We start from the raw sequence: 16,692 nt of genomic DNA, 5'->3' as shown, positions 1-16,692 counted from the left end.
TTGTAATTAAGCAGCAATGACGGTAGAGTTTCGTGTTTGTACCTGTAGTACAGTCAATAAATAATGAGAATGAATGGAAGGCTTTATTAAATAGACATTTGAATCTATGTCATTTTATGATACTGAAATGAAAAAGAAGTTTACTTAATGTATTTACATTATTTTGTATAATTCTGCTAACATTATCATGTGTGAAACCACAAACATTCACAAAACATTTACACAGCGCCATCTAACCCCAAGCTAAGCAGAACTTGAGTTATTGGTGCTAGACAACAAATGTAAATACTTAGAGACATTTTTCTGGTAAATATAAATAAAATATAAATAAAATATACTCATGAATGTTTGTACGGTGAGAGGAATCGAACCCGCGATCAGCATAATTAAGGTATTCTAAACCTCTAGACCACTGAGACCGTCAATTATTCTTTGTATTAGTTCTGCTTTTACACTGTTACTCTAACTAGGGACTGCGGGACAGACAGCCTGAAAGGATCTCCTTCTTTCAGGCTGTATATTAAATACTACTCACCGGATAATACGTAAGAACCAGCTGATTCAGAAGAGTTGATATAGCGTAGAACACTCCCACGTTCAGACCATACGAGATGAGCAGCAGAACATAGTTCCTGTTGGTTAGCAGCTTCTTTATAGACTGCAGGAAGTTGGAGTCTAAGCTTGAGCCGAGGTCAGCGGCGGCCGACGGCGGAGTGGGGGGCGCCGCTTTGAAGACTGAAAGTGGATGAAAAAAAAATATCAGTATCAATATATTAAAACGAAGCTGTCAAATTATTTATAAACTGTAGGCATTCGACTTCCTCGGTGGTGTAGTAGTTTAACACACCCGCCTTACTTCCGATGGTCGCGGGTTCGATTGCTCGCACGGCACAAACATTTGTATTCATTATATTTGTTTGTGTCGGTCTGGGTGTTTTCTATGTAATATACGTATTTACGAAAAAAAATATCTATGTATTTCTATAAGTGATTTAGTACCCATAACACAAGCTTTAACTTGGGTCTAGATGGCGCTGTTTGAATTGTCCTGAGATTATTATTATTATTATTATTTATTTATTATTAAACTGTAGAAGGTTTAATGTTATTATACAATATATTAAAAAAATAATATTAAAAACCACTTACATCTATTCAAGTAAATAAAAAAATCAACTTCAACATTGTTAACAAAACAAAACTATGTTTGACTCATTGCAGTTTATAATTATATTCTAGGGATATCTGAATAATTCCACTCATCAAAGAATAAAATACGAGATAACACCGTGTGTTTAACAACTAAATCTAATTGTGGAGATTAAGATTAAAGTTTGTGTACACGACACCAGTGAAGGCTGAACGGTTAATGATGAAATCACATCACTTAACCCGACAGACCAGGAGGGAAAAGGGATTGTTAGTAATGTGGATTGATAACCCCATTGCCAGCAATGTACCATGTCAGGTCAACTTCGTGGAAACCGTCGTGGTTAATTTCTGATTATTTAATCACGTTGGGCAAATTGACATTGTTAGTAATGTGGATTGATAACCCCATTGCTCGCAATGTACCATGTCAGGTTGACCTCCACGCGGTTCCCCCTGGAAACCATCGTGACAAATTCCTGGTGAGCTTGTCACGATGGGCTAACTGACCTGACCTCATGCTCATCTTATCATCCTCCACTGGTGCCCCGCCAGCGTAAACCGTTAGCGCAGGTGGGTGCACCATTCCATTATCATAAAAAAAAAATTACCTAACCTTCTGGTCATCTTATCATCTTCCACTGGTGCCCTGCCAGCCTAAATTGTTAGCGTAGGTGGCTGCGACATTCCATTACCATCCATGAAAAAAAACCCTGCCAGACCATGTAGTACCATAGTGAGTTTCGAGAGGGAACTGTACTAAACTTAATCTCACCTCTTTGAGTTTTGCTGTACCCTGTTGAGGCAATCCTCAACTAAATGACCCCGTGGCGTGCGCGTGTACACACATTTTCACAATGGGAATAGGTCGCCCTATCAACGAGATGGGCTTGCCCTAGACCATATAAAGGACGGGCCAACGCCGCTGAAGTCGGTGTAAAATGATTAATAAATGATCGTACTGTGCGAGGAATCGAACCCGCAACCATCGGCAGTAAAGCGGTGTGTATAACTGCTGGACCACCGAGGTAGCCTAAAATTTCTAACTTACATAGAAGGATGAGGACGAAGAGCACGCTGGTGAAGCCTGCCACGATGTAGAACATCAGCTGCAGGTCGGCGCCTATCTCCTCGATGGTGCCTTGAGATCGCACCAACATTGGTGGCAGGAAAAATCCGACTGCGACGCCAAGCTGTTCACAAACATCGAAAATAATTAGAGATGTATTATTTCGAAGTCATTGATATGGAAAAAAAAATAAAAAATTCTACATTTTTTCCACATGCATGTATTTATCGCTATTCCTAATTCTAATATAGATATTTATATATATATATATTCTAATATAGATATATTTGCCACTAGACCATCATTATTTAAAAAGATGGTTGATTAGACTTTGTCACATACCCACATAACTTAATATATATTAATATTATTGTTAGTAATTCCTTTTTTTTATTATTATTATTATTTTATTTCATTTTATGCTTTCTTTATATTAATAAATAAGTTGCATTTTAAGTCGATAATTGTAACTTTGTATAAAACTTACCACTACTCTAACCAAATTTGCATGTTTATATAATTATTGTCTTAAATAAACTATGACTAACGTCGTTGGTGATACATTTATCTTTCATCTCATCACATATTGTATGTATATATAATATTGTATTACTGTTTGTTAGTCCTAAATAAATAAAAAAAAATCCTAGTTTGACTGACTACTTCAGTTGAGTAGAACTGGCAAAAACAACTAGAACTGTAGATATCTCAATCTGCATTTTTAATGACCAGCTTAAATTAAAGTATGTTTGATAATATTTAGAAGTATATTATCTTATACATATATAAAAACTACGTGTCACGTTGTTTGTCCATGATGGACTCCTAAACTATTGAACCGATTGCAAATTTGATATGCACATTGTGTGCAATTTGATCCAACTTGCAAGATAGGATAGCTTACATCTCAATTTATAGTTGCAATATTATTTTATTCAAGAACCTTAGCCACAGCAACGCGTGGCCAGGTCTGCTGTTTGGATATATAATGTAATTTTACAATGTACTCTCATTTTAGTCGCATAAAATTTGCTATAGAGTTCATCCTATAGTTTAAAAATATATGGGTATAATACAAGTAAATATATATATATAATGGCGCTGGCATGATTCGGGGATTGCACTGTCACAAAATCTTTGAAAATAACAGTTTTAATTATAATTATAATATTTGCCGTTATATATAAATATTTATAGAAACCATTATGATTAACTTAATAATATACTCAATTGTCTGCTATAATTTATTACAGAAATTAGGGCAGTCAATTGACTGACAACGTTGTTAGCATAAATGCTAATTATAGTAACAAAACATGCAATTAACAACTATCATTCTTATAGTTTTTAAAAATAACTAGTCAGTTGGTTATAATTCTCAAGTATAATACATAAAGAGTTGTTAAATATATATATATATATAAAAGTCTTCTTGTACTCGAACACGGTTGAGGTGGTCAGTTACTGAGTTACCATCTTACAGAATTACACAGTGACGGAGTGACTGAGTCACCGTGGAGCCAGTAACCTACGAGTTAAACAATTGAGATATTCTTGACCATGTTGGTCGAGAATAACGCAAGTGACGTCAGAGTACCTAACCTAACTATATCTAAAAACCTACCTGACTGCACCTGCTACGACATATATATATAAACGACGTTGTACAACAACGTTTATACAATACTATGTTATAAATTAGATTATTTATAGACGCTAATTATTAACCTAATGATCTTATTATCATATTTTAAGAGAGGGAAATCCCAATGTAGATAATATAACCAGTTATTTATAGATAACAGCACAATCACGGTGACATAAAGTACATTCTTTTATTAGAAATAGTAATAGAAATAATCTTTAATGAAATAAACTTAATACAAGCACTTTTTAATAGTCATATTTTTTATTCGGAACGCAGAGTCATAACAAGAAGAATGAGGAAGAAACTTGTGTGTTGCTCTTTTGAATAGATGCTTCTATTATTCACTAGCTACTCGCCCTACATGTATTATATATATAAACCTTCCTCTTGAATCACTCAACTATTAAGTAGAACCGCGTCAAAAAGTTGGCAACCTTAGACATTTTAGTCCTGTGAAATGGCAATGCATGAGTAGTATTAGAGGATCACATGATAACGTGACGCCTATAGTGTTTTCTGTTTTTTATATATGCGATGATTACTGCTTAACATCATCATTATCCTTTACCATTAGATATACATAAAAAAAACATTAAAATTAACATAATACAGTTACTTAGCTACTAGATCGCTAAAATTCTAAAGTAACTTTGCCTAATGGCTTTTATAATTTGTTTCTTTTTGTATCTGAGATAACTTTTCCTCGCTTTTCTAAGAAGTGTAGAACAAAATTCAAGCTAGAAAGTGCAGATTAGATTATGTAAAAGTCTGTGTGTAGTTTCTTTAGGGAAAAACAATTTCATAGTAAGGAGCAACTGGTATAGTATTGGGTGATGATACTGATTTGTCTATATCTATAAAAAAAAATATATAAAATTTATTTCCTTCCACTTTTACAACAATTTTTTCAGGAATAACCTAATGTAATATCTTAAATACGTAATTTGGTATAATTGCAAATCTTTACATATACTTAAATAAAATTAGTGTGTCTGTTTGTAATATTGAAATAACCGTTTTTTACTACATGTATATGAATGTATATACGATACATATACCAAAATAACATTTTTTAGAATGTTTGTCTGTCTTTCTGTCGCTCTGTTTGTTCCGACTAATCTCTGAAATGGCTGGACCGATTGTGGCGGGGCTTTTTTTGACAGGTAGCTGCTGTAATAAGGAGTAACTTAGGCTACTTTTATTTTAGAAAAAATGTTTTATTGTAAAAAATAAAGGTATATTCCACGCGGACGAAGTCGCGGGTACAGTTGTTGTTATATAATAAGAAATAAACCTACACATATAGATAGATTGAACAGGAAAACGATACATAACTTCACTGTTCATTTATTTGCTCATTGATCACAACGTTACAATTATATTTGTTTTCACAAAAAAACCTATTAGTAAACCGATTAAAACTAACAAAATGTGAAGCATAACCAACACGAGATAAATCCTAACGATTGCAAAAAGAATATTCGAAATCCATTCAGTTACAAAAGCGACAAAAATTAGTTTTAAAAATTAATAACTGCCTTTTGAAATCAAATTTGTAATACTAAAATTTCCTAGAAAGACGAAATTCTTAGCACTGTATGGAATCATCGTGCAGGTGCCGGCTCCATCGTGTGACACACACGTGCGTTAAACTCTAAGCAGATCCAGGGACTCGTGACCAAGGAGCAGGTATATTGGGGTTTTTACTGAAGTACGTTAACATATTCCAAAATTGTGTTTAGGAAAATGTACCTCACGACTGTAACCCTGGATGAAATTTTAGCGCTGTGGTTATCTCTTTACTACTATAGCGTTATGTGTATATGATGTGATGAGGTGTCGCTACATAATATATTGTTTATAGTAGTGGTACTGAGTATACAGGAGAAATAATTGTACCATTTATTGTGCATAAGAACGTTTATTTGGTAGTGTGCTTATTAGTAACGCGTACATCGACGCGGAGTCGACACGTTGACTCTTTTACATTTCACTTATAATAATAATAACAATCTCAAAACAATTCATACAGCGCCATCTAGTTCCATCTATCACCCAAGTTAAGCTAGCTACAGCTTGTGTTATAGGTACTGGACAACTGATACAAATACATAGACATATATTTTTTTCGTAAATACATACATATTATACATAGACAACATCCTGACCGACACAAATAATCATAATCATGAATACAAATATTTGTGCCGTGCGAGAAATCGAACCCGCGACCATCGGACGTAAAGCGGTGTGCTAAACCGCTAAACGTCAACTAACTTAAATCTATGTTATCTGGAGAGTTACTAATGGAAGGGTGTCGAGTGTTGACAGAAATATTACAAGTGTAGGCAGAGAGTAATCAGATATAGTGTGAATTGTTTATATTGTGGTGAATGTAATATTTGATATGCGTTCATTATGTTAGGCACATATAAATTCAAGAGGGCAGGCGGAGCGTCTACTGCCACATCTCTCATTATCTCCGTTTAATATAGTATTTAACTTATAAGTAAGTTTATTTGGTGGTGCTACATGGCTTATTAGTAACGCGTTCATTCGACGCGGATGTAGTACATTTAACTTATAAGTAAGTTTATTTGGTGGTGCTATTATACATGGCTTATTAGTAACGCGTTCATTCGACGCGGAGTCCGGACGTAGACTCTTTTACATTTGACTTAAATCTATGTTATCTGGGGAGTTACTAATGAAAGGGTGTCGAAGGTTCACAGAAATTCGTATTTGCATAACTTCGTAGGCAACCCGAAGGATGGTAGCTTTGAAAGAAGAGCTTTGTGCCAAATCCGATGTAAGGCCTTCGCAATATCCAAACTAACAGATAGGGCCTCCCCCTTACTCTCAATAGCCTCTGCCCATCGATGTGTCAAATACACTAGAAGGTCACCAGCTGACCGACCCTGGCGAAAGCCATACTGACGATCAGAAATCAACTGGTTCACTTCTAGGTATCGTAGGAGTTGACGGTTGACAATCGACTCCATACTACTCCATACTCCAGTGTATGAACAGAGTAATGAGATGTAGTGTGAACTGTTTATATTGTGGTGAACGTAATATTTGATATGGGTTCATTATGTTAGGCACATTTAAATTCAAGATGGCAGGCGTAGAGTCTGTTACCATATCTCGCATTATTTCGGTTTAATACTTGAGTTTTCCATTACCAGAAAACAATTGAATATTTAAAACAATACTGTTAATAAAGCTAATTAATCAAGAATTTATTGTAGAATATTGAAATACAATCAATTATGTAGTGTCGGTCAGATTGGATCACAAGACGTTCTGACCTTTGGCCTCTATAAGTTGGAGTAGTTAGACATTAAGGCAAGGGTTTGCAACATTACCAGTATCCTAGTACAGATACGATATTTTTTCCCTTTAGGTACGTTTTCAAGCTCGTATAATACTGTATGAGATATTTACTGTTACGAGGTTAGAGAGCTAAATTGAACAGTTGTACGACAATTAGATTTGTTACATATCTCTTTGTACGAGGCTACGAGTAGGCTGCTGGTGCAGGCGGGTACACTGTTACATAACCACCATTGTGGTTTTCGAGATTTTAGAATAATGTTTTAGAAAATTATAGGATAATTAATCTGCTTCCGTGAATTAACTTGTTAGTCGTTATAGTAGCAGTGGCATGTTACAGTTTATGCCCAATTTACACTCAGCCCGAGTGGGCAGAGAAGTGAGCAGCGCGAGATTGTAAACACGAGTGGAAACACTTCCCATGCCATTGGCGCTGCCACTCGCGCTGCCCGGCGCTCCCTCGATCATCGGTTTTTCGTGCGCGAGTCAAAGGACTTGCAGCGTGTTTTTACATTCAGCCCTCTCGCTCAGTTGTCGCTCGGCAATATTTCCGGCAGCGCGAGTGGCAGGGGAAGCGGCTGAATGTAAACGTAGCATAATGCAGGCCTTCCCTGCATGCATGCATGATGCATGCACTATGCATGAGCAGTGTCTAAATAGTAAAAAAGAAATAGTGCGTTTTTGTTGGCAACCCTGCTCTGGGGTACGATAGTGTCCAAATTAATTAATTTGATTAGAAATATCACGCTATATGTTTACTGATTACCTACTTAGAATTAAACAAAAGGCGATTATAATATCTGTGTATGTAGGTATATAATTAAATAAATATAATAAATAACCCTGGACAATTTACACAGCTCCATCCAGTACCAGGTAGGCAGGCAGGGCTTCTGTTATTGGTACTAGATAACGGATATAAATAAAAAAAAATATTCAAAATATCTTTATTCATTCATGTAGGTCTATTACAGACACTTATGATATGTCAAATCTACCGTCAGTTCGGAATGATATCGAGATGAGAAGAACTGACAAGAAACTCAGCTCGAATTTTTTTCAAATAATAGTGGAACATGTTTATAATAATACACAGTCATTAAAATTCAAATTTGGGAAAATAGAGTGACCACCAGCATATGCTATCGCAAAGACCAAAAAATTTAATCAGTGTTCACAACCTGAACTGAAATAAAACTGAAAAATACTTAGATATATATTTTTTTTGGAAATACATACACAATATACAGGGTATCCCTGAACTCAACAGCAAGACGAAACGGGCTGACAGGATTGATTGTAACCATCATGAGAAAAATCAGAAAGAAATCTATCCCATGCAGTTTGAAAATTATAGGCATTTAGGAAAAACCTAGAAATTTGGTCTAACTGTAACCATTTTTCATTACTGTGGTTAACTTTTATTATTTTTGTTCATTTAAACTTTGGAACCGTACCTAAATAACATTTCTAGAACCACAGTCAACACTTATATATATATATAAAATTGGAGTGTCTGTTTGTAATATTGAAATAACCGTTTTTTACTACATGCATATGAATATAAATACGGTACATACACCAAATTAACATTTTTTTCAATTTTTTCCGTCTGTAAAAATCTCTGAAATGGCTGGGCCGATTTTGACGGGACTTTTAATGGCAGGTAGCTCATGTAATAAGGAGTAACTTAGGTTGCTTTTATTTTAGAAAAATAAAGTTAAATTCCACGCGAACGAAATCGCAGGTACAGCTAGTATATAATAAATACCTCGAATAAAACGTTAGCGCCATTAATTACGTATCGTCGTCATATTAACACTATCGTTTAATGAAATCCATTCAATAAACAGCATAATCCGTAGAGAAGTGCGATATATTTGAACGTGCCTAAATTAACTTATTACTGTGCAATAAACACTGTAATTACGAAATAGTAATGACTTTTTTATGTAATTCTTAGTTAACAAGCTAACGGCCCGCTTGATGGTAAGTGGTTACCGTAGCATGGTGCGAGCATTACACGCCCATGTTACCACTCATGTGTTGCCATTCGGACTGTGTCTAAGTTGTCAATTAATTAATTCTAAATGAAGAGTTCAAAGTTTACAAGTAAGATATTTATAATTCGTAGAAAGTGATAAAGCGAAGCTTCAAGAAGTAATACATGTTATGATAACCTGTGTTTACGTGGTAAACCAACCTTTGTTCAAAACAATATATATGTTTAGTTCTCCATGCGAAATACTAGTAGCACAGATAACATAATATTACATACTAGTAGTATGTTTTTCAAGACGATTCAATAACTACTAGTATTTACTAACAATCATACTCATGAATATACATATGTATGTCAGCATCATGTGAGAATCGAACCCGAGACCAACAGAAGTAAGGCAGTATGCTAACCAGTCAGTTTAACGAGACCCAAAAAAAAAAATTAATAAACCGAAATTGATTTAATAAAACCATTTTTTATTAAATCAATGTAGCAAAGGAAATACAATATCTCTTGAGATTTTGCGAGAGGACACTGTGATTTATTCATGGCAGATATTTTTTATTAACTTAGAACAATTTTCTCGATTCTATTTCATAGATGGGAGCGGAATTGTGGGAGGAAGGATTTGTAACCAGCATTTGCATATTAAAGCATTCAATTGACCGGAACAATCTCGACGAAGGCAATACTTTTACGTCCCAAAGTATTATTGTTTTTTTTATTACATACTAACCAAAAAAAAAACATATATACATATTAATATCAGTTGTCTAGTACCCATACCACAAGCTCTGCTTACCGCGGGACTAAATGTTGTTGTGTGAATTATCCAAGAGTATTACTGACGAGTCATTAAAATATAATACTTAGTTATTTATATCATATACTAGCTGTACCCGCGACTTCGTCCGCGTGGAATTTAATTTTATATTTCTAAAATAAAAGTAGCCTAAGTTACTCCTTATTACATGAGCTAGCCATCAGCTGCCAATAAAAGTCCTATCAAAATCGGTCCAGCCATTTCAGAGATTAGCCGGAACAAACAGACAGACAGTCAAAAATTGTAAAAAATGTTATTTTTGTGTATGTACCGTATTTATATTTATATGCATGTAGTAAAAAACGGTTATTTCAATATTACAAACAGACACTCCAATTTTATTTATATGTATAGATGTGATTTGAATTAGGACGCTAAAGCTTTTATGTGAACAACAATAACCACAATAAAGTGTCTTATATTAGTAATCCCGGAAACAAAATATCCTATTACAGTGCTTCTTTTGATATAAAAATATCCGATGTCCGATCTTGTGATACAATTTATCTTCAGCCATTCCTTCAGCAATTTCGGCATGAAAAGGTAAATAATAAACAGGGAGACAAACAGACTTTCGAATCTATACATATAAATAAAATTGCGAGTGTCTGAATATTGAAATAACCGTTTTTTACTACATGCATATGAATATAAATACGGTACATACACCAAAATAACATTTTTTACAATTTTTGTCTGTCTGTCTGTTCGTTCCGGCTAATCTCTGAAATGGCTGGACCGATTTTGATAGGACTTTTATTGGCAGCTGATGGCTAGCTTATGTAATAAGGAGTAACTTAGGCTACTTTTATTTTAGAAATATAAAATTAAATTTCACGCGGACGAAGTCGCGGGTACAGCTAGTAAGTAATAAAAAAAAACAATAATACTTTGGGACGTAAAAGTATTGCCTTCGTCGAGATTGTTCCGGTCAATTGAATGCTTTAATATGCAAATGCTGGTTACAAATCCTTCCTCCCACAATTCCGCTCCCATCTATGAAATAGAATCGAGAAAATTGTTCTAAGTTAATAAAAAATATCTGCCATGAATAAATCACAGCGTCCTCTCGCAAAATCTCAAGAGATATTGTATTTCCTTTGCTACATTGATTTAATAAAAAATGGTTTTATTAAATCAATTTCGGTTAATTAATTTTTTTTTTGGGATCTCGGTAAACTGACTGGTTAGCATACTGCCTTACTTCTGTTGGTCTCGGGTTCGATTCTCACATGATGCTGACATACATATGTATTATGTATATTGACGAGTATGATTGTTAGTAAATACTACTAATCGTCTTGAAAAACATACTACTAGTATTTCGTATGGAGAACTAAACATATATATTGTTTTGAACAAAGGTTGGTTTACCACGTAAACACAGGTTATCATAACATGTATTACTTCTTGAAGCTTCGCTTTATTTTTCACTTTCTACGAATTACAAATATCTTACTTGTAAACTTTGAACTTCATTTAGAATTAATTAATTGACAACTTAGACACAGTCCGAATGGCAACACATGAGTGGTAACATGAGCGTGTAATGCTCGCACCATGCTACGGTAACCACTTACCATCAGGCGGGCCGTTAGCTTGTTAACTAAGAATTACATAAAAAAGTCATTACTATTTCGTAATTACAGTGTTTATTGCACAGTAATAAGTTAATTTAGGCACGTTCAAATATATCGCACTTCTCTACGGATTATGCTGTTTATTGAATGGATTTCATTAAACGATAGTGTTAATATGACGACGATACGTAATTAATGGCGCTAACGTTTTATTCGAGGTATTTATTATATACTGGCTGTACCTGCGACTTCGTCCGCGTGGAATTTTATTTTATTTTTCTAAAATAAAAGTTACCTAAGTTACTCCTTATTACATGAGCTACTTGCCATTAAAAGTCCCGTCAAAATCGGTCCTGCCGTTTCAGAGATTTTTACAGACGGAAAAAATTTAAAAAAATGTTAATTTGGTGTATGTACCGTATTTATATTTATATGCATGTAGTAAAAAACGGTTATTTCAATATTACAAACAGACACTCCAATTTTATATATATATAAGTGTTGACTGTGGTTCTAGAAATGTTATTTAGGTATGGTTCCAATGTTTAAATGAACAAAAATAATAAAAGTTAACCACAGTAATGAAAAATGGTTACAGTTAGACCAAATTTCTAGGTATTTCCTAAATGCCTATAATTTTCAAACTGCATGGGATAGATTTCTTTCTGATTTTTCTCATGATGGTTACAATCAATCCTGTCAGCCCGTTTCGTCTTGCTGTTGAGTTCAGGGATACCCTGTATATTGTGTATGTATTTCCAAAAAAAATATATCTAAGTATTTTTCAGTTTTATTTCAGTTCAGGTTGTGAACACTGATTAAATTTTTTGGTCTTTGCGATAGCATATGCTGGTGGTCACTCTATTTTCCCAAATTTGAATTTTAATGACTGTGTATTATTATAAATATGTTCCACTATTATTTGAAAAAAATACGAGCTGCGTTTCTTGTCAGTTCTTCTCATCTCGATATCATTCCGAACTGACGGTAGATTTAACATATCATAAGTGTCTGTAATAGACCTACATGAATGAATAAAGATTCTTTTGATATAAAAATATCCGAAGTCCGATCTTGTGATACAATTTATCTTCAGCTATTCCTTCAGCAATTTCGGCATGAAAAGGTAAATAGTAAACAGGCAGACAAACAGACTTTCGAATCTATACATATAAATAAAATTGGAGTATGTATTTGTAATATTGAAATAACCGTTTTTTACTACATGCATATGAATATAAATACGGTAAATTACATTTTATAAAATTTTTGTCTGTCTGTCTGTTTGTTCCGGCTAATCTCTGAAATGGCTGGACCGATTTTGACAGGACTTTTATTCGCAGCTGATGGCTAGCTAATGTAATAAGGAGTAACTTAGGCAACTTTTATTTTAGAAAAATAAAGTTAAATTCCCCGCGGACGAAGTCGCGGGTGCAGCTAGTATATAATATAAATAAATAAGTATTATATTTTAATGACTCGTCAGTAATACTCTTGGATAATTCACACAACGACATCTAGTCCCGCGGTAAGCAGAGCTTGTGGTATGGGTACTAGACAACGGATATTAATCTTATATATAAAATTCTCGTGTCACAGTTTTCGTTCCCATACTCCTCCGAAACGGCTTGACCGATTCTCATGAAATTTTGTGAGCGTATTGAATAGGTCTGAGAATCGGCCAACATCTATTTTTCATCGCCCTAAATGTTAGGGGTAGTCCACACCTAAATTTTTTATTTTTATTTATTAGACAAAATTTTTAATTTCTATTTTTTTATGATACAACATACAAAAATATATACAATCCTATCCCTCCCTTCTATCATCAACCCCTATTTTTTTATAGCGTTATTAATGTATATGGCAAAACAACGTTTGCCGGGACAGCTAGTACGTATATATATTTGTTTTGTAAATATTATACATAATACACATAGAATAATAATAACCTCAGGACAATTCGCACAGCGCCATCTAGATCCAAGTTAAACTAGCTAAAGCTTGTGTTGTGGGTACTAGACAACTGATACAAATACATAGATATTTTTTTCGCAAATACATACATATTATACATAGAAAACACCCAGACCGATACAAATAATCATACTCATGAATACAAATGTTTGTGCCGTGCGAGGATTCGAACTCGCGACCTTCGGACGTAAAGCGGTGTGCTAGACGGCTAGACCACCGAGGTCGTCATAAAAGTTTGTATAAGAAATTTATAGACAGTTTTTGAATAAGAATTAACCTAGTAACGAAATGTAACGTTCGATTATCTTATATATAAAATTCTCGTGTCACAGTTTTCGTTCCCATACTCCTCCGAAACGGCATGACCGATTCTCATGAAATTTTGTGAGCGTATTGAGTAGGTATGAGAATCAGCCAACATCTATTTTTCATCCCCCTAAATGTTAGGGGTAGTCCACCCCTAAATTTTTTATTTTATTTTAAGGCAAAACAACGTTTGCCGGAACAGCTAGTATTTAAATATATTTTGCATTCGTCCGCACTTTTGTAAACAAATCATGGAATCAAGAAACTTGACAATTTTCCGGATCAATTAACATTCATGAAAATCTTTGAATAATGAATAGGTTTGTTCGTGAATTTTTGTCAGACCCCTGCGGTTGTCTGTTTCGCCCATTAATCTTTGTGTTCAGCGTTGATACCTCGGACAAAGGGTCGTTATGAGAGATTTATGGACCTCTTAATATCACTCTATGCGAATTATAATACACGCCTGTGCATGATGATATTTCTAGACAAACAAAATGTAGTACCAAACAAGCTGTGACTGATTGCAAACCTCATAACTTTCACACGATATTGTACACCCTTAGGGTGTGAATTATGAAATATATTTTTTACTAGCTGTGCCCGTGGTTTTACTCGCGTGAAATTTATAGCCTATATATTATTCTGATGTATAAGTTATATCTTTATATTTTGTTTGTCCGCGATGAACTGCTAAACTACTAAACCGATTGCAAATTTGATTTGCACATTATGTGCAATTTAATCCAACTTGAAGGGTAGGATAGCTTACATCTCAATTTATAGTCGCAATATTATTTTATTACTAATTATTTTTATGTATAAAGAAACTGTTAGCCACAGCAACGCCTCTCTAGTCGCTGTAATGTTTCATCAAAATGCGTTTAGTAGTTTTTGTGTGAAAGAGTAACAAACATCTATCCATACTCACAATGTTTCGCGTTTATAATATTAATAAGATGTAATTGGAATGTCAAACTAGCTCAGGGCCTGATGGTAAATGGCAACCGACGTTTACATTTAACACACGTGATACCACAAATGCGTTCCCAATCCAGGGAAAATGTTAATAAATAAATATATTATAACTTTTATTTTTATATGTAATTGACTGACCTGAATAATTATTTCATATTCTATTAATAATTATTTCACACTTCTAAAATTTTAAATTTTATAACTAACTTTCACCACATATTTTGCAAACTTAGGGTAAATTTTGAAATATTTACACAAGACCTAAATCAAAAAAATATTCATTTGTTTGATTTAATATATGAATAATTGGTATATTACTGTTCACTCACGAAACATGCAGCTGTCCACTGAACTGCCAACAACCATGTTCTATACCAGAATAATGTGTTTGTAATTTATAATTAGTATTTCCCACGATTTCGTCGGCATTTGCGATAAACAATGGCCCATAATTGTTCTCGATTTACAACCTATCTTAATATTAAACTTCATTAGGAGCTGTTCTGTTGATTAGCTATGACAAAATAACAAACATATAGACGAGTGAATTGCTTTCGAGTTTTTTATATATAAAAATGTACATACATGTGTTTATTTATAATAGTATGCAAGGACCTTCCTTCGTATGTACGCACCATGTTATAAAAGGGAGAAGGAAAGAGAAAAACTTTTATTCAATTTGTACTCTTACAGAAGTTGAAAACATTGTCTATTTATATTTTAACTAGCTTTTACCCGCGGCTTCGCTCGCGTTAATTTATCCCGTTAGGGGTGGAATTTATCAAAATCCTTTCTTAAGGGATGCCTACGTCATAGTAACTTTATGCATGCAAAGTCTCAGCCCGATCGGTTTAAGATTGACAAAGTTTCATACAAAATTTCATCCCCCATTTTATCCGCTTGGGGGTAGAATTAATCAAAATCCTTTCTTAGCGGTTGCCTACGTCATAATATCTACCTGAATGCCAAATTTCAGCCCGATCTCTCCAGTAGTTTGGGCTGTGCGTTGATAGATCACTTTGTCAGTCACCTTTGAGTTATATATATTTAGACTGGAGTTTTTTGTAATATTATTTTGCATTAGATTTTTTCTAAGCGGCAATTTTTCCTCTTGTTTACTTTAGTGATGTGTCTATTTTCTGACATTCGATATTGCAATATTGATATTTTGTTCTTGTATATTTAGCCATATATATATACTATTCAAATAATATATCCCGAGTCTCTCAGTATCCTTTCTTTCTCCCTATTTCGATCAATTAACAATAGAAACAATAGTATATGAACAGTCCGTGTTGAACAAAGCGGAACACATTCCGCTCTGTTGCCAAAATACCGTATTTTATTGGAGGCATTTTTATAGCGAACCGTAAATTGAAGCATTGTTCATTGAATTTATTAGCTGAATTGTTCTGAATAAATACGATGCAATGTATTATTCCTTATTAATAATAATCATTAATTTCAAATGAAATTTTTAGATTTCAGACCCACATTATATTCGTCCTTTAATATTGGCTGCTTTGAAAACCAATGTATTACCTAATAATAATAAATAAATAATCCTGAATAATTAACACAACGCCATCTAGTACCACGGTAAGCAGAGTTTCTGTTATGGGTACTAGACAACTGATATAAATACTTTTTTTTGTAAATTCATACATAATATACATAGAAAACACCCAGACCGATACAAAAAATATACTGATTAATACAAATGTTGGCACCCTGCTAGGAATCGAACCCGTAATCATCGGAAGTAAAGCGGGGTACTAAACCGCTAGACAACTGGGGCCGTCACGTATAATAGTTTAATAACAG

General features: G+C 34.0%; 1 protein-coding gene across 1 annotated transcript in view; it reads right to left on the bottom strand.

Moving 5' to 3' along the window:
* LOC131851813 (uncharacterized MFS-type transporter C09D4.1) overlaps positions 1-16,692 on the bottom strand; it is a 115,812-nt gene that overhangs the window by 7,812 nt on the left and 91,308 nt on the right. Inside the window, exons 4-5 of the mRNA XM_059202374.1 lie at positions 2,201-2,342; positions 536-735 (exon numbers count right to left, since the gene is read on the bottom strand). Of these exons, the coding sequence (XP_059058357.1) occupies positions 536-735; positions 2,201-2,342 (342 nt within the window). The remainder of the gene's footprint in view (positions 1-535; positions 736-2,200; positions 2,343-16,692) is intronic.

Source organism: Achroia grisella, unplaced genomic scaffold, assembly GCF_030625045.1.
Source record: "Achroia grisella isolate CSIRO2021 unplaced genomic scaffold, CSIRO_AGI_Agris_v1 utg808, whole genome shotgun sequence".
NCBI lineage: Eukaryota > Metazoa > Arthropoda > Insecta > Lepidoptera > Pyralidae > Achroia > Achroia grisella.
Note: the sequence above shows the minus strand (reverse complement) of the source record. Positions and strands in the feature narration are given on the sequence as shown.